General features: G+C 37.8%; 1 protein-coding gene and 1 pseudogene across 1 annotated transcript; one reads left to right on the top strand and one right to left on the bottom strand.

The window, feature by feature from the left end:
- Positions 1-4257: 4257 nt before the first annotated feature.
- The window catches only part of LOC139194752 (inactive beta-amylase 4, chloroplastic-like), a 32794-nt pseudogene continuing 14481 nt past the window's right edge, over positions 4258-22570 (top strand).
- LOC103409240 (probable LRR receptor-like serine/threonine-protein kinase At3g47570) lies at positions 5877-10458 on the bottom strand. Its single transcript, XM_070818397.1, has 3 exons — positions 9850-10458; positions 8603-9695; positions 5877-8508 (listed from the first exon to the last, which is right to left on the bottom strand). The coding sequence occupies exons 2-3, from the start codon at positions 8946-8948 to the stop codon at positions 7886-7888; spliced, it is 969 nt and encodes a 322-aa protein (XP_070674498.1). The 5' UTR covers positions 8949-9695; positions 9850-10458; the 3' UTR covers positions 5877-7885.

Below are 22570 nucleotides of genomic sequence, written 5' to 3'. Positions count from 1 at the left end.
TTGGAGCTTCATTACGCGGTACAGCCCCAGAAGACGAAGGCAATAAATGCCTTTGGAACAAACCCACAAATCTCTGATGATCAAGTAAAACCTGACTATCAGATTCCTTCATCTGGTCAAGCTTCCTCTTCATGTTTGTAGCATAGTCATGTGCGAGCCGGTGCAACTGTTTATTCTCATGCTTGAGCCCTCTAATCTCCTGTTTGAGACTCATCACTTCAGCCGCCAATGATTCAACTTGGCGGGTTCGAGCAAATAGGCGTTGGGCCATATTAGACACAGAACCTGCACACTGAACACTAAGAGCCAGATAATCCTTAACAGCCAACTCATCAGACCGTTTGGAAAGTAGTCTGTTATCTTTGGGAGTGAGAAGGTTCCTGGCCACTACCGCAGCGGTCATATCATTCTTCATCACGGAATCCCCAACGGTAAGAGGACCAATAGGGGAGACGAAGGATGGGCGCCATATGTTGTCTGGAGAAGGCGGGGCTGCCTCTTCAACAAGGTTCAAGTCAAAACGACGGTCGGAGGGGCCAGACATTTTCAAAGGTGTTGAAGAGAGAAGAGGTCGGACAAATCAAGATCTTAGAAGTGCAAGAATGGAGCTTCTACTGGTGGATATTCAAGTGTGCTTTGGAACTTAATGTCTGCCCCTATAAAAATCTGCACTCGATGAAGCTTCAGAAATCGAAGAGGCGCATGCTCAGAAATCGAAGAGGCGTTTGCTTTCTCAAAAGCTGGGCTGTTCAGAGACCACGAGGGTCGATCTCAGAAATCGAAGAGGCGTTTGCTTTCTCAAAAGCTGGACTGCTCAAAGACCACGAAGGCCGATCTCAGAAATCGAAGAGGCTTGCTTTTTCAAAAGCTGGGCTGCTCAGAGACCACGAGGGCCGATCTCAGAAATCGAAGAGGCACCTACTTTTCCAGCCCTGTCAGCATCTGTCACACGCACACTCAGCTTTGCGGAAATTATGGGCATTCTGTCGAAGATTTCTGGCGAAGCAGAAAGCACATGAATCGTACTGTTCAATCACCCACTTCCCACACGCAACAGTAGCTCATGGGTACCACATATAACTTTGCCAAAGTTCTCTGACAAAGTTGAGACACGTGAAGCTTGCAGCTCTCACTACATCGCTCTGACCAAGAAGGGTAAAAGATTAGCAAAGAAACAACACTAACAAAGTTTAGACACATAAATTTTGAAGGTCTAGCTACCATATTATTACCCACAAGGGTAAAGGAACAGTACCACTGCTGGATAATTGGAAAGTCCCGGTGTGTCAACCTCTGTGCTTCGTGGCAAGGTAGACTAGCAAACATGCACAACCTTTACTCACATTCGAGAAAACACTCCCAACAAGATTGCTTGCTCCAAAATCGAAGAGGCACCGCCCTCCGAATCTCGAGAGCCAGACTCCTAACATGATTACTTTCTCAAAAATCGAAGAGAGGGTAAAGGAACAGTACCACGGCTGGATAATCGGAAAGTCCTTGTGTGTCAACCTCTGTGCTTCGTGGCAAGGTAGACTAGCAAACATGCCCAACCTTTACTCACATTCGAGAAAACACTCCCAACAAGATTGCTTGCTCCAAAATCGAAGAGGCACCGCTCTCCGAATCTCGAGAGCCAGACTCCTAACATGATTACTTTCTCAAAAATCGAAGAGAGGGTAAAGGAACAGTACCACTGCTGGATAATTGGAAAGTCCCTGTGTGTCAACCTCTGTGCTTCGTGGCAAGGTAGACTAGCAAACGTGCCCAACCTTTACTCACATTCGAGAAAACACTCCCAACAAGATTGTTTGCTCCAAAATCGAAGAGGCACCGCCCTCCGAATCTCGAGAGCCAGACTCCCAACATGATTACTTTCTCAAAAATCGAAGACACCGCTCTCCGAATCTCGAGAGCCAGACCCCTAGTAGGATTGCTTTCTCAAAAATCGAAGAGGCATCGTTCTCCGAATCTCGAGAGCCAGACCCCCAGTAGGATTGCTTTCTCAAAAATCGAAGAGGCATCACCGCCCTCCGAATCTCGAGAGCCAGACTCCCAACATGATTACTTTCTCAAAAATTGAAGACACCGCTCTCCGAATCTCGAAAGCCAGACCCCCAGTAGGATTGCTTTCTCAAAAATCGAAGAGGCATCGTTCTCCGAATCTCGAGAGCCAGATCCCCGACAGGATTGCTTGTTCGAAAATCGAAGAGGCACCACTTTCCCAACTTCAAGAGCTGGATCTCCTTGGATAAAGCTTGTCTGTAATCTTCACACGCAACATCAGCTTTCCAGATACCATAGACTACTTTTTCAAAGTGCTCTGACAGAGTTAAAACTTGTGAAGCTGGCAGCTCCCACTACCGTGCTATGACCAAGCAGGGTAAAGGAATAAAATTATTACTTGATGTTAGGGAGACTCCTATAAATGTCGACCTCCATCCTCAACGGACAGGCAGACCTGCAAAAATGCTCAACCCTTCCTCTTATCTAAGAGGGCACTCCCAACGAAGCCTTTCGAAATATTCAGCTTTCTTTCCCCCGATAATACCTCTGTAAACAAGCTATACTAGAGCAAGAATATCTCATATCAGCAGGGTTAAAAGCAAGAGTATCCCATATCATGCTTTTTCCCTGTCTTTTCTTTTGGCCTTGTTTTTACCTGCAAGATAAGGAGAAAGAGAGCAATCAGTCAGCACTTGGAATCAAGCTTCCAGCCAGGAACTGACTGCCTGGAACCCCTTACCTGATTACTTACCTGGCATTGCTCTCGAGTACTCATCTTCAACACCTTATGCTTCCAGGGAAGATCCCGCATCTGCCTGAGGAACAGATAGGGCAAGTGAGAAGGATACAAGGAAGCATGTGGAGACAAGCGTAACAGCACACGTGCCGATACATCCATTACTCTGTCAAAAGCAAAAGTATCCCATATCAGCAGGGTCGAACGTACTCTAGATTTGATGGACTTGTTTTGACCCTCAAATTCTTCAGTCGGCCTTATCTCTAGAGGAAACCAGAAAACCCTCCAGCCCAGTTCAAGAATAAGCCTGTGGAAAGTTACTTCTTCAAAAGCAAAAGTATCCCATATCATCTCTTCTCATATTTCTTCTCTTTATCCTTCATGCTGCCTGCAAGATAGGGAGAATGTGAACAATCAGCCGGAGCTCTGATTGCTTACCTTGTCTGTCACCTCTTTCAGCAGATCCCCTAGCTCGGCGACTTGGGGGACTCCTACTACATGGTTTGTATCGCGCTTGACCAAGCCTGAAACTACAAGTAAGCTTCAAGTGACATTGATACATTACCTTGTGCATCTCCATCAGTTACAGATACCACCCCTGGATGGAGGAAGAGTACTTCCAGAGAAGATGCCACATCTACCTATGAGACAGATAAGGAAAGTCAAGACGATACCACACTCCAGTACTAAGAAGTTTCGTGGTTACGAGATCATTCTCCCACAATATTTCCTAATGTCATTTGTACTAAATCATTCACTTGTACTCACTAAAGGATAGCTTGAACCTATGTACTTGTGTAAACCCTTCACAATTAATGAGAACTCCTCTATTCCGTGGACGTAGCCAATCTGGGTGAACCACGTACATCTTGTGTTTGCTTTCCTATCTCTATCCATTTATATACTTATCCACACTAATGACCGGAGCAATCTAGCGAAGATCACAAAAAGTGACCGTTTTCGCTACCTAGGATCTATCTTGCAAGAGAACGGAGAATTAGATGGAGATCTCAACCATAGAATACAAGCTGGATGGATGAAGTGTAAGAGTGCATCCGGCGTGTTGTGTGACCGTCGTAGGCCACTGAAGCTCAAGGGAAAATTTTATAGGACGGCAATAAGGCCAGCGATGTTGTATGGCACAGAATGTTGGGCGGTGAAGCATCAACACATACACAAAATGGGTGTAGCGGAGATGAGGATGCTTCGTGGGATGTATGGGCACACGAGAAAGGATAAGATTGGGAATGAGGATATCCGAGGTTTGGACATGTGCAAAGAAGGCCTACTGACGCTCCGGTTCGAAAATGTGACTACGGGACAGAGGTTCAGGGCCGAAGGGGTAGAGGAAGACCTAGGAAAACTTTGGAAGAGACCCTAAGAAAAGACTTGATTTTGGATCTAACGGAGGACATGACACAAAACCGAGCGCAATGGCGTTCTAGGATTCATATAGCCGACCCCACTTAGTGGGAAAAGGCTTTGTTGTTGTTGTTGTTGTTGTTGTATCATGCACATCCTTTTGGTGATGGTAGATGGAAGTTTCCTGGAATCGGTGAATTCCAGTACTATGACAAGTACATGTATGTTAAAAATCTTTCATTCCTCTGACGGAAATTTGGTTGCTATTGAATTTTTACTATTTACAACCTTGTTCCTTTTAGGATGGGTGACCTAAAGATGGCTGCACGCAAGGAAGGAAAACCTCAGTGGGAAGAGAAGGGACCACAAAAGGCTGGCTGTTACAACAGTCTCCCATCTGAAGTCCCTTTCTTCGGAGAGGGAGAGGAAAGCTTTCTTTCTGATTATGGGTGTTTTTTCCTTGTATGAAACTGATCAAAACAGCTTGCTTAATTATTTCCCATGAAAAATTTCTGCATAGCTAAAGCCTAGTGTAACTTGCAGGACATAATTGCTTTTATTGTTCTGTTCATGCACATTTCATCCTCGAACTACCACTTAGAATAAAATGCAAACGCTGAATTGAAGTTGTGTTTCTTTAGCCATGCAACATTTCTGTGTAGGTGCATGTAAACAACATATTTTCAATCTTTACTGGAACTTTTCTTATAACTAACTCTATTTGCTTCTAGGGGTTGTACTTGCAGACTGTTTGCTACTTAAGTCTTAACTACTCTTACGCAACATGATTAAAAAGTAGACATGTTTTAATGATTTAATATGAAGTCATGACAAGGGAACGGGTTTTTAAGAAACTGCACTAAGTTAATGCAGTTTGATTAAGAATGAAAATGCATTGATGCTTGACATTAATAGAAAATAAATATGGAATTGCATCACTATACCGTATATCAGTATTACTACCTTGGATTGGCAGGGTCTGTCCATTTACACCGCTGGGTGGTGGTAGTGGTGGCTTGCTGATGGCTTTCTTCTGTCTGGCCTTATGCTTTGTTTATTGTATATTTAAAATATTATACAATTCCAATGTAATCTAACATGATTCGATTTGCACTAGATATGGAGTGTTTCAAAGAAAGGGGTACATTTGATCGGGAGAAATACCGATGGAACGTTTTGACAGGGTAAATTCATCCTTTGCTCAATAACAAAAGAAAATTTCAGGTACCATTTATTTCTGTTAGACATATATTGGATATTGCAAATGTCATATAACTAGAAACACATGGCTTCTGATAGCGTTTAATAGTTAACCACTTTTTCTTTTGCCCATTCTGTCCTGTGTATTCATGCGTTTGCTTTTCTCATCCTGTTTGTTTTATGGCAAATACATGCTAACTGTTACCATTCCCACGCTGAAGCCATAAGATCATTTACGTATTTCATAATGAATGATAAGATCTTTAGGGCTGAAAATTGGAGTAACTTCGTTCCTTTTGTTAAAAAGATGAGCACAAATTGGTAAAGCAGCCAAAAAACCCAACTTACCAGTAAGTTTATTGAACTACCTAGAGGAGCAGCCTCACTGCCCTATAATTTTTTGTCAAGGGCATGTGTAGAAGTTTGCAACTTCCTGATATGTTGACTGAAATAACTTTGTGTTCCCATGACAGGCGTTCTTGAGCTGGAATTGTAAATTTTTGACACGGATTTGGTTGGCTGTAGAAACTGAATGCTTTACTACCAAATATGGGAAGAATAATTGGAATTGCAATTTTGGTACTACTGGTCCCATTGCATTGACAAATCCAGGCACGGCATTTCAATTTTAGGAATATCGTCATATTGTCATATCCGTCACTATGAGAAAATAACGTAGTCTTTGCAGATTGAAAACAACAATAAGAAAATGGATCCGAAAATATAGAGAACAAAAAGAACTAAGATTTCACTCCTCCACAGTCCGTCAAATACTTAGTCTTGATTTTGGTGAGTGTGATGGCAGCATCTTTCATGTTAATCCTCTCTCCCGGCAATGCTGCAGAGCAAGCTAAAGCTAATCTCATAACAGATGATAAGCAATCCCTCCTGCTCACGAAATTACCATCTTCCTCTGCCCCAAGTATATCGGCATCCATAACTTCACCTATTGCAGCATCTGGAAATAATGAATCTGCAATCCATTGTTTTAAATCCATTTCCCCAACAAACATCTCGTCTGTTGGCTTCCTTTTTGTGAATGTCTCCATGAGTACAATACCAAAACTATACACATCCCCTCTTGTCGAAAGGCTACCTTCCATCCCAAACTCTGCAAAATTTGTACGTGAATTTAGTTATATATGATAAAAAGAAAATTATAACTCCTAATAAGACCAACATATACAAAATTGAGAAAATACATCACCTGGAGCCATATATCCAAGTGTGGCTAGGGTCATGGTTTCTGTCATCGAATCTCCACCGCCGATGAGTCTTGCAATGCCAAAATCAGCAACATGTGCAACCATATCATCATCTAGTAGTATATTGCTGGGTTTCACATCACAATGAACGATAGGTATCGAGTAATCATGATGAAGATACTTAGTGCCAATGCAACATCTTTCATTATGTCTAACCTCTGCAGGATAGTCATGGAGCGGTTTGGAGAATACAACCACTTTTCGAGGCTTCCATTAGGCATCAATTGAAGTATCAGGGCTTTGAAATCAAGTTCATCGCAGCAACTTATGATTTTAATAAGATTCCGGTGACGGATATTGCTTAGCATTTCACATTCCTTATCAAAACTCTTGAATGCCCCTTCTTGCTATAAATTAAAACCTTGACAACGATATCTATCCCATCTGAAAGTGTTCCTCCGTATACTGAGCCAAAACCCCCTGTGCCAAGTAAGTTAGTCTCATGAAATCCATTTGTCACCTTTACAAGTTCTAGGCGCGAAACTCTTCTCCAAAGAACTTGATGTAGCGAGGCAGTTTGTCTTACAACTTCAACATTCCTTTTCCTGCATAGTATCAGAATCAATGCAGCAGCCGCTAGGAGTATTATTGACATGACCCCTGAGATGATGTATTTAGCTTTCCTCCGGTTTGGCTTAACTTCTATTTTATATTTGCACATTGGAACGTGGAGTCGGGAAGCACCGCAGAGCGCACCATTTGATACAAATGAATCAGTAGAGAAGTTTCCGAAAGGCCCGCCTGTTGGAATTTCTCCTTGGAGTTTGTTGAAAGACAAATTCAGATGCTTGAGATACAAGAGTGCTTCCAATGACTTCGGGATCACTCCAGATAGATTGTTGTTGGACAAATCCAAGAATTCTAGGCTTAGCAAGGTTTTAAATGAACTGGGAATAGGGCCTTCTAAATGATTGTTTGCCAAGGACAAATTAATCATATTCTGAAGACTCCCAATGCTATAGGGAATGTTTCCGGAGAAATGGTTATTTGATAAATCAATCTCCACCACATCTTTCAACTTTCCGATGTCTTCAGAGAGTGGTCCAACTAGAGAATTGGATGACAAGTTTAGGTACAATATGTACTTGAGTTCCCACAAGGAAGATGGTATTTTTGAAGTTAACAAATTGGACTCTAACGATAAATATCTTAGAGCTACTGCCAAAGTACGCAAGCAGGAAGGAATAGAACCAGAGAGACGGTTCCCAGCCAAAAGTAACTGGGCTAGGTTGTTTAGTTGATAGAGTTCATACGGGATATGTCCTTGCAGTTCGTGATCGTACAAATACAAAGCTTGGAGATTTTGTAGCCTTTGTATTTAAGTTGGAATTGCTCCACTCAACTGATTGTTTCCCAGGAGTAGTACTATCAAGCTGCTCAAGTTGCCAATATCAACTGGAATGTTACCCTTGATGTTGGAACTGCTTAAATCAACATATAGGATTGACGCAGAGAGATTCCCGCGAGAAGCTGGTATTGTGGTGTTTAGTGGATTATTTCCCAAAAATAATCTTGTCAAATTTCTAAGATTAAACAAGCAAGAGAGAGTGCTTGCTGCTTGTGGAGTGGAAGCATCAATTGTCAAATTATTCGAGAACAAGTTAAGAAACTCAAGGTTTTTTAAGGAACAGAGCGTGCTAGGAAGAAACCCAGTAAATGAGTTTGTGCTCATGTCCAGCACCCTGAGCTTGGAAGCATTGGAGAGGTTAGGGAGTAGTTCGGACAAGAGGTTATTTTTGGCTACATCAAGGGTTTCTAGGTTTGGAACGTTAAGACCGATGTTTGCTGGGAGGCTACCTGAGAGCTGATTTAAAGAAAGCCCTATTATTCTTATCATGGAGAGATTGAAGAGTTTGGATGGGACGACGCCATTGAGATTATTAATTAACAGTCCCAAAATCTCTAACTGCGGAAGATCACCAATCTCATCTGGTATTGTATCTATCACAATTTTAGCACGTTTGCATTAAATTTTTAACTTCAGTAACTAAAAACTAAAAACGAAATGATTATCAAATAGTCTTAAATTTACTACCTGTTAAATTATTGTGATCAAGATAAATCTTGGTTAAGTAGGTCAAATTGCCAAGACTTTTGGGTATGCTTCCACAGAAATTGGTAGACGCTAATGAGATTTCACGAAGCTCTTTGCATTGCCACAGTTTGGAGGGAATCAAACCGTCAAGTTGATTTTGACCCAAATTAAAATGTCGAATACTCGGAAGATGCTCACATATATTGTCCGGAAGACTGCCACTCATGTTGTTTCCATATAGAGCCAAAGCAGTCAAAGAAGATATGTTGAGGACAGGCACAAGAGTAGAGCCTTTTAGGGCACTGGACTGCACATACAACTCCTCCAACTGACTTAAACCGCCCATATCGTTTGGAAGTTCTATAAATCAATCCGTATATATTGTTAAAATCATGTAAACATATATAGGAGTTGCTTCTTACTGGGAATCCCATTCTACTGTAGCAAAAGTTGGATAACATTATAAGGACCATGTACTCAATATATAGGTTTTCTTTTTGCTCCAGCATACGAGGGTCCTACACAGTAAATATACGATCCTTATGATAGTCCTCTTATTTCATTTTTGCTAAAGTGGAACGAGATTCTTGCTAAGAAGGGGCTCGTATCTAAACTACTTAGTACCTATTAATAGAACTCTGCTCTCAACCAAAACCACATGAAATTACAATTTTAACCCCCACACCAAAACTGCACAAAAATTAAAAAATATGGGCAATTTAGTAATTACATAAACATAAATTTTGCTGTTATTTACGGAAACCTCACAGCCAGGTCATCATAGCATGCCCTATTTAAAATTAAAAATAAAATAAAATAGTAAATAAAAAATATGTCTGCTTAACAAGAAACTGCTCATCATTGTCCCAATTTTTATAATTGATTTCTTTTTTTTTTTAGAATTTTAAAAACTAATCACACTTCATAATAAAAAAAACAAAATGAAATGAAATTATTCACACAAAGTGTGTGTGGGCATCTGCTAGTATACATGTAACAAAACCTAAGTCATACAGTATACCTTCGAACTTGTTGTCGTCAAGGTATATGCCCTTCACCATTGTTAAGTTGCCTATTTCTCTGGGTATGCTACCTGTTATATATGTGCGTGCATGCCAACAAAAAAGAAGGTTATTATACATCTTATATAGATGTTAAAATGTAACAAATATATCAAAGTGTAATGATGAAGCAATCAATCATTAATTTATATTCCTACGTGGTTGGTACTGGTGGTATGTACATACCCGATAGTTGTTTCTTGCTTAGATTAATTCTTTCGAGTGCAGATAAGTTGAAGATAGCAGCCGGTATGAAACCTGAGAAGCCATTACCGTACAATTTGATGGTTTGAAGTTTAGCAAAGGACCCAAACCACGAAGGAATGGTTCCCATAAAGCTGTTGTTTCCAAAGTTAATCGCCTTCAACCGGCGCAAACGAGACAGTTCTTGCGGTAGGGGACCATGAAAGCTATTATTCTTAAGGCCCAACTCAACGAGAAATGAGAGGTTGCCTAGATGCGGAGGAATAACTCCGGCAAGACCCATGTGCGAGAGATTTAAGGCCGTGACTCTCTGGTGGCGAGCACCACAGGTAACGCCAACCCAGTTGCAAATGTTGGAATTGAAGGCAGAGGACCAGTTGGCGGTCAGGATATTTTGAGGGTCACTAGTGATGTGAGCTTTGAGAGCAAGAAACGCAAACTGATCTGTGCTGAAATTGGTATGAGTTATTGCTAATGCACCTGCAGTTAAGTAATTAGCCATAATCATCATATTGATATAACACAAGCAGTGTATTATCGACAGTAAGAAACGACTTCTCTCCATACACAATATATATATACTGTCCTTAATTGTAGTAGTTTTCGTCTTTCGGTTTTAATTTGATAGAAAACTTGAACGCATTACATTCACATAAATAGGGAAACAAGTTGCTATTACCAAGACTTGTGCACGACTTAGACTTGCCCAGCTTCTACGTCGAAGTGAGGAGACTTAGACTAGTCAAACCAAGACTTGTGATTGGGTGATTTACATAATCAAACACACCATTCATTTTTTGCTGATAGCTTAGCTATAGGAGCAAAGTGAGATCAAAATCAAGTTTAAGAGAGCGTAGATAAAAATAAGCCTTTATTTTTTGCTGCCTAGGTGAGGAGGAATGATGACTGCAGTGGGACCGATGTAAGTGAGATTCAAGGGCATGACTAGAAGGTGGCGTACACCGTAAGTCTGGAAGTGAGTGAGCAATCAGCGGTAAGGATGTCATCTTCATCACCTTTACTTTCGGTGAAACATCATCATTGAAATTTTAACAATATTGGTAATTTGTGCTGCAAAGCTGGAGATGCCCAAATGTGGAATTGCTGTCTTCAGTCACACTCGATCAAAACAAACAACATAGAATTGTGATCTCTAACGCACTTAAAAAGTTTATTAAAATTTCTTATTTTCTTGGTAATTAAGGAGCCGTTTGATAACCATTTCGTTTTTTTTTTCGGCTTTCACTTTTTTTCGGTGTAAAGTTAACTTCCATCGGTTAAACATTTTGTACGACAAAAACTTCGTCGCACATACGTCGTCACGCAAAGGTCTTGAAGAATATATATATTTGCACGGTGACTAATCCAATCGTCGCTTCAAAGATAGGGGAATGAAGTAAGCCGTTGTGCCAAAGTAAAGGGTATGACAACTTGTCATCGCGTTGAGTTAATGGCGACGACAAGTAGTCGTTAGGTAAGCCTCTGCGTGACGAACGGTTTCGTCGAGTAAACAAGGATGGTGGCATCGGGAATCGAAAGCCAAACAACTGGAGGGCATGAAAGAACATATTAACAATCTATGTCAGTTATAACCGACAATACTTCCGACACCATGTAAAGAGGCTGTCGGAAATGTCTTATCCGCCAGTATATTATATAAAACCGACACCAGTCTCCGACACAATAAGCCACTTTTGTAGTAGTGCGGTTGATCTTGTTTGCCATAGCTCTCTTTTATTAAACACAAAAGGCATGTATTAGTGCGTCTATTTGAAATAAATATAAAAAAACTATCTAAAAATTTAATAAAATATAATTAAAATATTATTAATATACTTACCAAATACTTCGGCTTTAATTCGATGGAAAAACTTGGAACTCATTACATTCACATAAAATAGGGAAACAAGTTGGTGTTACCAAGTCTTTTGCACGACTTAGACTTGCCCGTCTTCTACGTCGAAGTGAGGACGACTTAGACCTTAATTATTCCACTGAAGTTACACTAAACTCCACTAATGGGTTGCTCTACTATCAGTACTTATTGTTCCACCAACTATCAGCACTAATTGCTCCACTAGTGTAGGCTAATGATACCTTACAAGAAACCCTATACTGATACTTTCTTAATAATTTGTGCTGCTAGCCGACGAGTTTTATCCATTTTCTGCACACAGCTGGAGATGCGCAAATGTGAAATTGTAGTCTTTAGTTCACACTCTATCAAAACAACTTAGAATTAAATGCACTTAAAAACTGTATTAAAATATCTTATTTTCGTGAAAATTAATGGGCTGATAATTATTTTGTTTTTAATTTTATTTTTTGGGCTTTCATTTTTTTTTTAAACTGAAAACTTGTTTTGTAACTACTTTCAGTTTTCAAAATAAAAACTAAAAACTAAAATTTGAAAACTCAAGAAAGTAGTTACCAAAGAATTACAATTTTTTTTTATTAAAAATTGAAAAAAAAATAAAAACTGAAATCAAAATGATTTTTAGTATCTCTTGAGTGGTAAATTATAACCATCTGGCCAAGTGTTGTCATTCAATCTCTGGTAGTTTATCACCATTTGCGCTTTTCCTCTTAATATCTTTACCCTATTTCTAACTATAAAGGCTGCTGATTGATGAGGACTACTACTTTTCCTTATGACTCCTAATTTATAGAGTTCTTCTATTTGCTTCTGAAATTCTTCTTTATCTTTACTATCATAGTCTATGCTTGTTATTATTCTTAATTCTGGATTTATAATGTCCAACTTTGCCACTTCTTGATTTCTTTCCCAATATATAATCGGATTTTCTCCCAAAATTTGTGTTTCTTCTGCAGTTCTAATTAAAATTTTCTAGTTCAGACTTGGTCCTTTTAAACTTACTTTTACTTATAAAAATTTTCTCTTCGTTTTCATCTACCATCTCATCGTATGAGAAGTTTTCTTGGTCTAGATCTAAATTTTCTTTTAATATTTCGTCCAATTTGCGAAAGTCATTTATGACAAGATCATTATCACTTTCTTCTTTTTTTTCTTGTTCTTCTACATGGGTTTTATGTCCACCACGATTCGCATGCGCAGACTCTGAAAGTGAATCTAAAAGAGGAATACTAACACCTCTCTTAAAATAGTAAACGTGTTCTGCAGATAAAAGAAACCACCCGATAAAGAGCGTAAAAAATTAAACCATAGAATGAACTTACGTCGCACAGACGTCATCGCGCAAAGGTCATGAAGAATGCATTTGCATGAGGTTCTTTGCGTGAAGGCTAATCCGTTCGTCGCTTCAAAGATAGGGGAACAAAGTATATCATCGCGTCAAAGTAAAGGGTACGACAACTTGTCCTCATGTTGAGGTTATGGCGATGACAAGTAGTTGTTAGGTAAACCTCTGCGACAAATGGTTTCACAGAGTAAACAAGGATGCAATGAAATTTAAGAAATTTATCTTACAATATTTGGTTTTTGAGTAATTTCAATATTTTGAATTATGAAATGTTTGCCATTCAAGATGTTGCGCGACGAGCCTTCCTTACTTTTAATCTTATGCGACGAAGATCTTTTGTCGTGAAAAGGTATTTTTAATTTTTTTTTCTCTTTATTTATAATTTTTTTTTATTAAATTACATATTTTAATTAATTTTTTGTAATTATTTTAATTAATTTATAAACATAATTAATAAATAAAAAAATATTTGTCTGTAATATATATATATATATATATATACATATATATATGTACGTACTAGCTGAAAAAAAATTTATAATATCCGAATAAAAAAAATAAAAAATAAAACTACAAAAGAAGGTCTTCAAGGTTTGTTGGGTCGGACTGTTGGGTATCTGCTGGGTGGAGAGGCTGGGAGAGCGTGTAAGAGCAACTGGTGGCATCGGGAATCAAAAGTTGGACAACTGGAGAGCGTGTAAGACATGGCTCATCTTATCGCACTGGGCCTTAAGCATCTGTTTTAGGTTTGCAACTTCCTGCATTAACGTGGTGACCTATCCTGTGCTCTGTCTGGAAGAGGAGGCAGCAATGTCATGATGTTGCGCATTCCTCATCCCCAGGTAAACCTTACCAAGCCAAAGACCAAGGGTTTGATCTAGGGTCTCAGTTAGGATCTGAAGACCCGCATCCTCGATCAGAGTGACATCTTTGATTAGGGTCTTCGAGGGAAGCTGCGATGCCACCTCTTGGATAACAGGCTTACTCTTCTCCACCATAGTAGCTTGTAATAATAAGAAAAAACATATTCATATTTAATTTATATTTATACTATTTATAAATATCTAAGAATAATAACAATTATATAAACTTATATGGAGTTGCTCATTGGTCTCATTGCCGGGTCGAATATCAATGTCCTTGAACATGTCAATCTCCGAGAACTTGGAACCTTTCTGAAACAAAAAGAAGTTAAAAAAAATGTTAGTAATCTTAATTGAAATTAATATTTATTAGAATTTAAAATTAATATACTTTTACGTTACGTTACGTTACTACTCCAACCTATAGGAGAATGGCCTCAAACCGGACCAGTGGAAAAGTTTCTTTTTTGGCCGGTTGATGTCGTTTGCCTTAGCTCTCTTTTATTAAACATGAAATGTACATATTAGTGAGTCTATTTGAAAGAAAATATTAAAAAGAATATAAAAAATAACTAACAAATTAATAAATTATTATTAAAATATTATTAATATACTTACCAAATATGTCACGCCCCGATCCCAACATACGTCCAGAATCGACACGTGACGTCACCAATACCCGTACATCTAACATACCCCGCCTCCGGGATATGTACAAAGCATAAATCAAGATTCAAATTTCATAGCATTTTTCGTACAATTTATGGCTGCATCTAACCTCTTCGTTAGACTGCCTACATACCTTCAATAGGGATCAAGCCATTCGTAGTTCAACATGTTATCCTTTAACCAAATGATCAACGAGTCTAATCATAATGACAACAATCACAACCAACATTATTCCACAATCACATCAATTAATAATGCCAACCATCACATCATCAATAACACATACAACACGTTGAAATGCGGGCTAGAACGACACAGTTCGATCGAAGACTACATCTCTGGGAAAGGGGACTTTGGACCACCCAACGGAACCAAGGCACCAAAGGGGATTCCGGACCATCACTCAACGGAATCCAATCAGGATACGATTCCGGATCATCACTCAACGGAATCGCGGAGTAGAAGGGATTCCAGACCATCAATCAACGAAATCCAAGTAGAACTCAGTTCCGGACCACTCCACATAACTGAACGGAAGTCCAAAAAGCATAACAATGGCTCGAAGGAACAAGACATGATTCAAGTTACTCAATTCACAAAGACTCAACGAAACGAAACAATATTGAGCAACAAATCCCCATCACAATAGATTATCGATCCATTACTAGACCTCACATCTCCCAAGCAATTCAATATGCATTTCAATCACATGTCACAACCATTTCCAATACACAAGTCAAATCACATTTCACTACATCATACCAATCACTATGCTTCCAACATTATATCTCAGTCCATAGCTTATAACATATCAAGGAATCACGAAGCATAATATTAATATTTAATTACATTAAATAATTAGTGAGATAGCATATTATTTCACGAATTTAATTAAGGAACTCTACATAATTCCCTACTTGGATTATGAGCAATAACATAGTAACTCTATTTTATATTCACAAGGTCTATTGTGAGTAATTCTCATTCACTCGAATCTAGGGTTCTAGACTAATCTTATGGGGATGAGCAAGAGCAAAGATTCCGGACCACTCGATGGAATCCAACAACACCGGGTTCCAGACCACTCAACGGCACCAAAATATCAAGCAGTTTCTCATAATCTACTCAGACCTGTCATATGTAAAATTAGTGCCTACATCATAGAAATGGTACTTTTGGCCAATCAGATACTTAAAATAAACTGCGAGGCTCAGGTGAGTGACAATAATACAATTATGTGATATTTAGTAAAAACAGATCATCGATCGCAATCTATAAACAATGAGTGTAGAATCATGCTTTATGAAATCATAATCAAGTCGCTGCAACTCCGAAAGAGTCACCCAAACATCCAACGACTTATCCCATTCAAACCATCAAGATTCTAAAAACCATCATTCATATGTACATTAAAACTAGGGCTAGAGGGACGCAATTCAACTGAAGCCCACATAAGTAACCAAACAAGAAGTGCCCCCCCCCAAAAGCAGATTAACCAAGCAGAGCTACCTTTAAGAAAGTAACCAAGTAGGCAGTGACCCCCAAATGTGGATTAACCAAGCAGAGTCACCCCTACAACTATTAGGAAGTGATCACCCAATGCGGATTAACCAAGCATGATCACTCCTAAGCATACATGGCCATAAGGATTACCCAACGCGGGTTAACCAAGCGCGATCCATATATAGTATGGTCCCCCAATGCGGATTAACCAAGCAGGACCACTAATGACCCCCCAATGCGGATTAACCAAGCAGGGTCAAAATAATCAGGTAGGTAGTGATCACCCAATGCGGATATACCAAGCATGATCACTCCTAGAATGCGTATGGTCCCCCAATGCGGATATACCAAGCAGGACCATCAATGTACAACTACTTCATAGTGCAATAAACTCAACACCTCAACTTATCCACATCTCAACCCCTATGAGTTACAACGTAGTCGCCTACACCATCAACTTCTCGAGGTCACCACTAATATGTCACCCAAGCATATAAGTGCTACAACATACCTCTAATAGGATTCTAGGATCACATTGTCATGAAAATAATCATACTCATCATTCACATTACTAAAAGGATAATTAAACTCACATATATTACAACCATCATCAGTACACAAGCCAAATCATGCTAATAAGCATATGTCTACGGCTAAATATATAAAATCACATTTCAATAGAATCACATTTATAACACCAAGCCATATTCACAAATGATATAAATATAAGAATTTAAAGTATCGCCAACTGTTAGAATATCCAAGTGGTGGACCTATCTAAATATACTCAACCAACAACATTTCATAAATCAAATGCCACACATTGGAAAATCCGACTTTTTCCAAAAATTCTCATGTTTTACAAGAATGAAGATCTCAACAAGGGAAGCATTATTCACAACTAGGCCAACAACAAATTCTGATCGAAAACCATCCAAATTCATCGGGGAAAACCGGGTTTCTAGGGTTTTAAACACCCAACTCTAAAACGAATACGAAAGTACAAACCAAGCATACCAACTTGGAGATTATGAAGAGTAGATGAAGTTTCATACCTCACTCGAATGAAATGGTTGCCGGAATCACCGGAAATATGACACAATCGCCGAAAAACCCACGGGACTTTGCTGCCTCGAACTAGAAAAGTGGATCAGAAAATGGGGAATCTAACACAGGGTCGTAGGGCTCTTCAAGAGCTTTCCATGGACACTAAGATCACCCAAAACGGAGCTCGGATGAAGAAGATATGAGCGGGTCAAGTTTATGGGTCAAAAGGGTCGAAAATGCCCAAAAAGGGGTCAAAATCAGACCCTCCTTCCCCCCCCCCTTTTTTTTTTCTGTCTGTTCCCTTTTATTTCCCATTTCTCCCTGGTCCCTCTCCCACTATGTGGGAGTTTTAAAATAAATTAAAATATATAGATTAGTAACACAACTTCAAATATCCGTAAACATACCGTTAAAACTCGGACTCGCAAGCGGCTTTCACTTATACGTTCGTGATCTCGAAATCTATTCAACGATATAAATTGTGACCTCGAAAGGTCCACGGATTTTAAATAATTAATCTACAAACTTCAAACTTCGTAACTAATTTAATTAAAATCTTAATTCAAACAAATTAAAATAAATTCTCGAAAAATAATATAAAATCTCAATAATACAAATACGTAGATTATAACAGTGAAATCCAGGAACATGATTTCACAAAATACTTCGGCTCTTGAAAATGCTTGCAACGGTACTCCCAATCCTCTGGGTGCTCCACCAACTCTTTAGGGCAATCCTCTTCCAAAGGTTTCTGGATCATCATATAGCTCATAATGTTTGTGAAGGTCGCTCTTTCACTATTTGTACTTGGTTATGAAAATGTTAAAATAAGTTGTCTATAAATATGAAAATGTTAAAACAATATATATTTTTTAATTAATATTTGTATACTTTATTGAAAAAATGAATAAAAGTTGAGAATTTATATACTAACTGACAACTCATGCCGCACCACCTTCTTCATCTCATTCGACACTACTCTCCAAGATTCTCACTGCATATGGCAATGGCTCCGAACATTGGCACCAATGTCATTGGCCAAGCTACGGCATAGCCACTGCACGATGTCACTCATCATATGCAACCTTAATCCGATTGTTGACCATGCATGTCACCTTCGTCGTCTTCAACTGTCGGCATGGCCTTCTGGTGTTTGTCTTAGCTGGAAAAAAAAAATTTAATGTAAAAAACATACTTAAAATTCTACCAAAATTTGGCATAACCTCCTATAAAAGTATAACATTTCCCAAAACTTGCAAACACTAATACTACATTAATTCACATCAAGCCAACATTTTCAACAATGTTTAATTATACATATTGAAATGAAACCGGCATTCAGAGTAGACCTGACATTCTTGTCTTGTTTCCTATGGCTTCACTGGATCAGTTACAGCCAGGGAAGAAAATATCGATATTATCGGCGAAATATCGCCGATAATATCGTTATTTTTACATAGCGATATTTTCAACGTTTACACTTAATTATCGTAATAATATCGCGATAATATTGCTAATATCGCAATATTATCGCGATATTAGCCATAATATCGCCGACGATCCTCCGTCGTCATCGCAACGGTAGCCGAAGAAGAAATGGGGGGGGAGAACCGAAGAAGAAACAAGGAGAGACTGAGGGAGAAGGTGAGTTGCAGAGAAGAGATAGGGGGAGATCCGAAGAAGAAACAAGGAGAGATTGAGGGAGAAGGATGGAGAAGGATCGATCGAGAGACCGAGGGTGGAGCACGGCCATGAGGACAAGATGGTGATGGTGATGTTCCTCGCGCAGGGAGATGGGTTCGTGCGTGTTGCGGTGCAGAGAAGAGAGAAGAGGGAGATATGAGAGAGAGAGCCGAGAGGGAGATAGAAGAAAACAGAAAAGAAAACACAAAGAAGGAAGAAAAGAAGAAGGGAGTCACGGGGGAACAGAGAGAGAAAAGAGAAGAGTGGAGGGGAGGCTGCCACTTGGCCACTTCAGAAAGGAAGGGATCCAATGTTTTGGATCCTGATTGGGTAGTCAAAGAGGACCAATTTGATATATTAAAATGTTTAGGGGATAATTACACAAATATATCTTTATAAATGGGGGTGGGTGTTACATATTGCCCTAAAAAACTCCAAGTAATTACAACATCGTATTAGAATTGTAATTGATCCTTGTTAGATTTGGTTTAGAAATTCTATGTAATTTAGTGATTGTTTCATATTAGGTTTAGATTTGAATTTTTTACTCCATTCAGATTTTAAAGGATTATAATAGATTTAAAAATTTATGAATTTTGATGAAGTTTAATAATTTTTAAAACTTTTATGTAAAATTTTAAGTGAATTCCCTCAAATTTTTAGGGAGCGATTTGAGAATGTTTAAAATATTATGTGAAATATTTCTAATTTTTTCGAGTTTCCCAACTTTTTAAAAATCTCTTCGAATCAATTTCTAAATGAATACATTTGGAATGTATGAATTTCTTAAAAATCATGATCGAATACCCCTTAAAATTTAAAGAATCACTTAAAATCTTGATTAAATGCCCTTAGATTTTTAAGGAGAATTAAAATGTTTATAAGCCCCAATTGGATGTACCGCTTAATTTAACTAATTGACACAACACAACAAAATCAGTTAAGATTACAAATTAACACAAAAGACGACTTGATGCGAGGTCATATCTAAAAAACTTGCCGCAATAAGCCCCAATTGGTGTGTTTAAACTTCTTTCATTAATTACTACATATTTTCTACACTCACAATGTTTGTCAGCTCGCTATATAATCAACTTGATAATGTTAAATTCATCATGCAATGCATTTCCTTCCAATTTTTTGTGATAAACTAATAGATAATTGACTAAATAAACATCCTGCAAAGTTTCAATAAAAATTTCCAAGTTTTTCTTACAATTTCCGTGGTTTCCATGTAATTTTTATCGATATCGATATTATCCCGATATTTCCATCGATATTTCCGTGTTTTCGGACTACCGATATTTCCGATATTACCGATATTTTCTTCCTTGGTTACAGCAAATGACCCAGCAATCTTTCCATCAATGGCAACCAACACACACGTTCGAGCCAGATTCTCATGTTCCGAAATACTTGTCAACCTCAGGACCAACCTGGACATTGTTTTCCCGCATGAGCCTCTTGTTTCCAGTAGGCCTGGCAAACAGGTCGTGTCTGTCGTGTTCGTGTCGTTTTTGTGTAACACCTGTTATCTTAACGGGTCGTGTCGTGTCACACATGTTATCTTAACAGGTCCTTAACAGGTCGGGGTCACTTTACCCGACCCGTTATGACCCGTTAAGAAAAATATATTTTTTTTCTTAAATATGCACATACCACACTTTGCCACATAAATATTACTTCAAAACATTAAAACACATAATTTAATATATATATATATATATATATTATATAATTATTTTAGTTTTTAGGGGTATAAAATTGTAAAATTAATATATGTATATATAATTATTATAGTTTATTCATACTTTCATTAAGTATAACATAAGATTTTGTGGTATCCACTAGTGTAATTTTTAAATTGAAGATCGAATTCATTCATTGTATTCATATAGGGTCAAGGAGTGTAGCTGTAAAAAATCATCAAAATTGGAGTTAAAATAACCATTAAATCGTGATTTTTTATTTTATAACCGTCGAAAAGTTTTGTCCCGTTACTTTATCTCTAAATGTTTGTTTTTTGCAATTTTTGGCGTATACGATCTCGAAGTATATACAAACATGTTTGACGGTTGGATCATTGAAACTAGTTTCGTCGAATGCGTATCCCATCAAAACAATAGATTCACTAACACTTAAGAGTTTATTCATACTTTCATTAAGTATAACATAAGATTTTGTGGTATCCACTAGTGTACATATTTTAAATTGAAGATCGAATTCATTCATTGTATTCATATAGGGTCAAGGAATGTAGTTGTAAAAAATCATTAAAATCGGAGTTAAAATAACCGTTAAATCGTGATTTTTCTTTTTATAACCGTCAAAAGGTTTTGTCCCGTTTCTTGATCTCTATATGTTTGTTTTTTGCAATTTTTGGCGTATGCGATCTGAAAGTATATACAAACATGTTTGACGGTTGGATCGTTGAAACTAGTTTTGTAGAATGCATATCCCATCAAAACAATAGATTCACTAACACTTAAGAGTTTATTCACACTTTCATTAAGTATAACAAGATTTTGTGGTATCCACTTTAAATTTAAGATCGAATTCATTCATTGTATTCATATAGGCTCAAGGAGTATAGCTGTAAAGAATCATCAAATTCGGAGTTCAAATAACCATTAAATCGTGATTTTTCTATTTATAACCGTCGAAAAGTTTTGTCTCGTTATTTGATTTCTGAATGTTTGTTTTTTGATATTTTTGGTGTATGCGATTTGGAAGTGTATACAAACATATTTGACGGTTGGATCGTTGAAACTAGTTTTGTAGAATCCGTATCCCATCAAAATAATAGATTCATTGACACTTAAGAGTTTATTCATATTTTAAATTGAAGATCGAATTCATTCATTGTATTCATATAGAGTCAAGGAGTGTAGCTGTAAAGAATCATCAAATTAGAGTTAAAATAATCGTTAAATCGTGATTTTTCTATTTGTAACCGTCGAAAAGTTTTGTCCCGTTACTTGATTTCTAAATGTTTGTTTTTTGATATTTTTGGCGTATGTGATCTTGAAATACATACAAACATGTTTGATGGATGGATCGTTGAAACTAGTTTCGTAGAATGTGTATCCCATCAAAACAATAGATTCACTAACACTTAAGAGTTTATTCATACTTTCATTAAGTATAACATAAAATTTTGTGGTATCCACTAGTGTAAATATTTTAAATTGAAGATCGAATTCATTCATTGTATTCATATAGGGTCAAGGAGTGTAGCTGTAAAGAATCATCAAAATCGGAGTTAAAATAACCGTTAAATCGTGATTTTTCTTTTTATGACCGTCGAAACGTTCTGTCCCATTACTTGATCTCTATATGTTTGTTTTCTGCAATTTTTGGCGTATGCGATATGGAAGTATATACAAACATGTTTGACGGTTGGATCGTTGAAACTAGTTTTGTAGAATGCGTATCCCATCAAAACAATAGATTCACTAACACTTAAGAGTTTATTCATACTTTCATTAAGTATAACAAGATTTTGTGGTATCCACTTTAAATTGAAGATCGAATTCATTCATTGTATTCATATAGGGTCAAGGAGTATAACCGTAAAGAATCATCAAATTCAGAGTTAAAATAACCGTTAAATCGTGATTTTTCTATTTATAACCGTCGAAAAGTTTTGTCTCGTTATTTGATTTCTGAATGTTGTTTTTTTGATATTTTTGGCGTATGCGATCTGGAAGTATATAC

Source organism: Malus domestica, chromosome 03, assembly GCF_042453785.1.
Source record: "Malus domestica chromosome 03, GDT2T_hap1".
Classification (NCBI taxonomy): domain Eukaryota; kingdom Viridiplantae; phylum Streptophyta; class Magnoliopsida; order Rosales; family Rosaceae; genus Malus; species Malus domestica.
The sequence above is the reverse complement of the archived record's forward strand: the minus strand, read 5'-3'. Positions and strand labels throughout refer to the sequence as shown.

Bases quoted from the DNA above. Each gene is read 5' to 3' on its own strand.
- LOC103409240 (XM_070818397.1), bottom strand. From the start codon at position 8,948: ATGGGCGGTTTAAGTCAGTTGGAGGAGTTGTATGTGCAGTCCAGTGCC. The intron at 8,509-8,602 runs GTAGTAAATTTA...AAATTGTGATAG, and splicing joins TGATCACAATAATTTAACAG to ATACAATACCAGATGAGATT.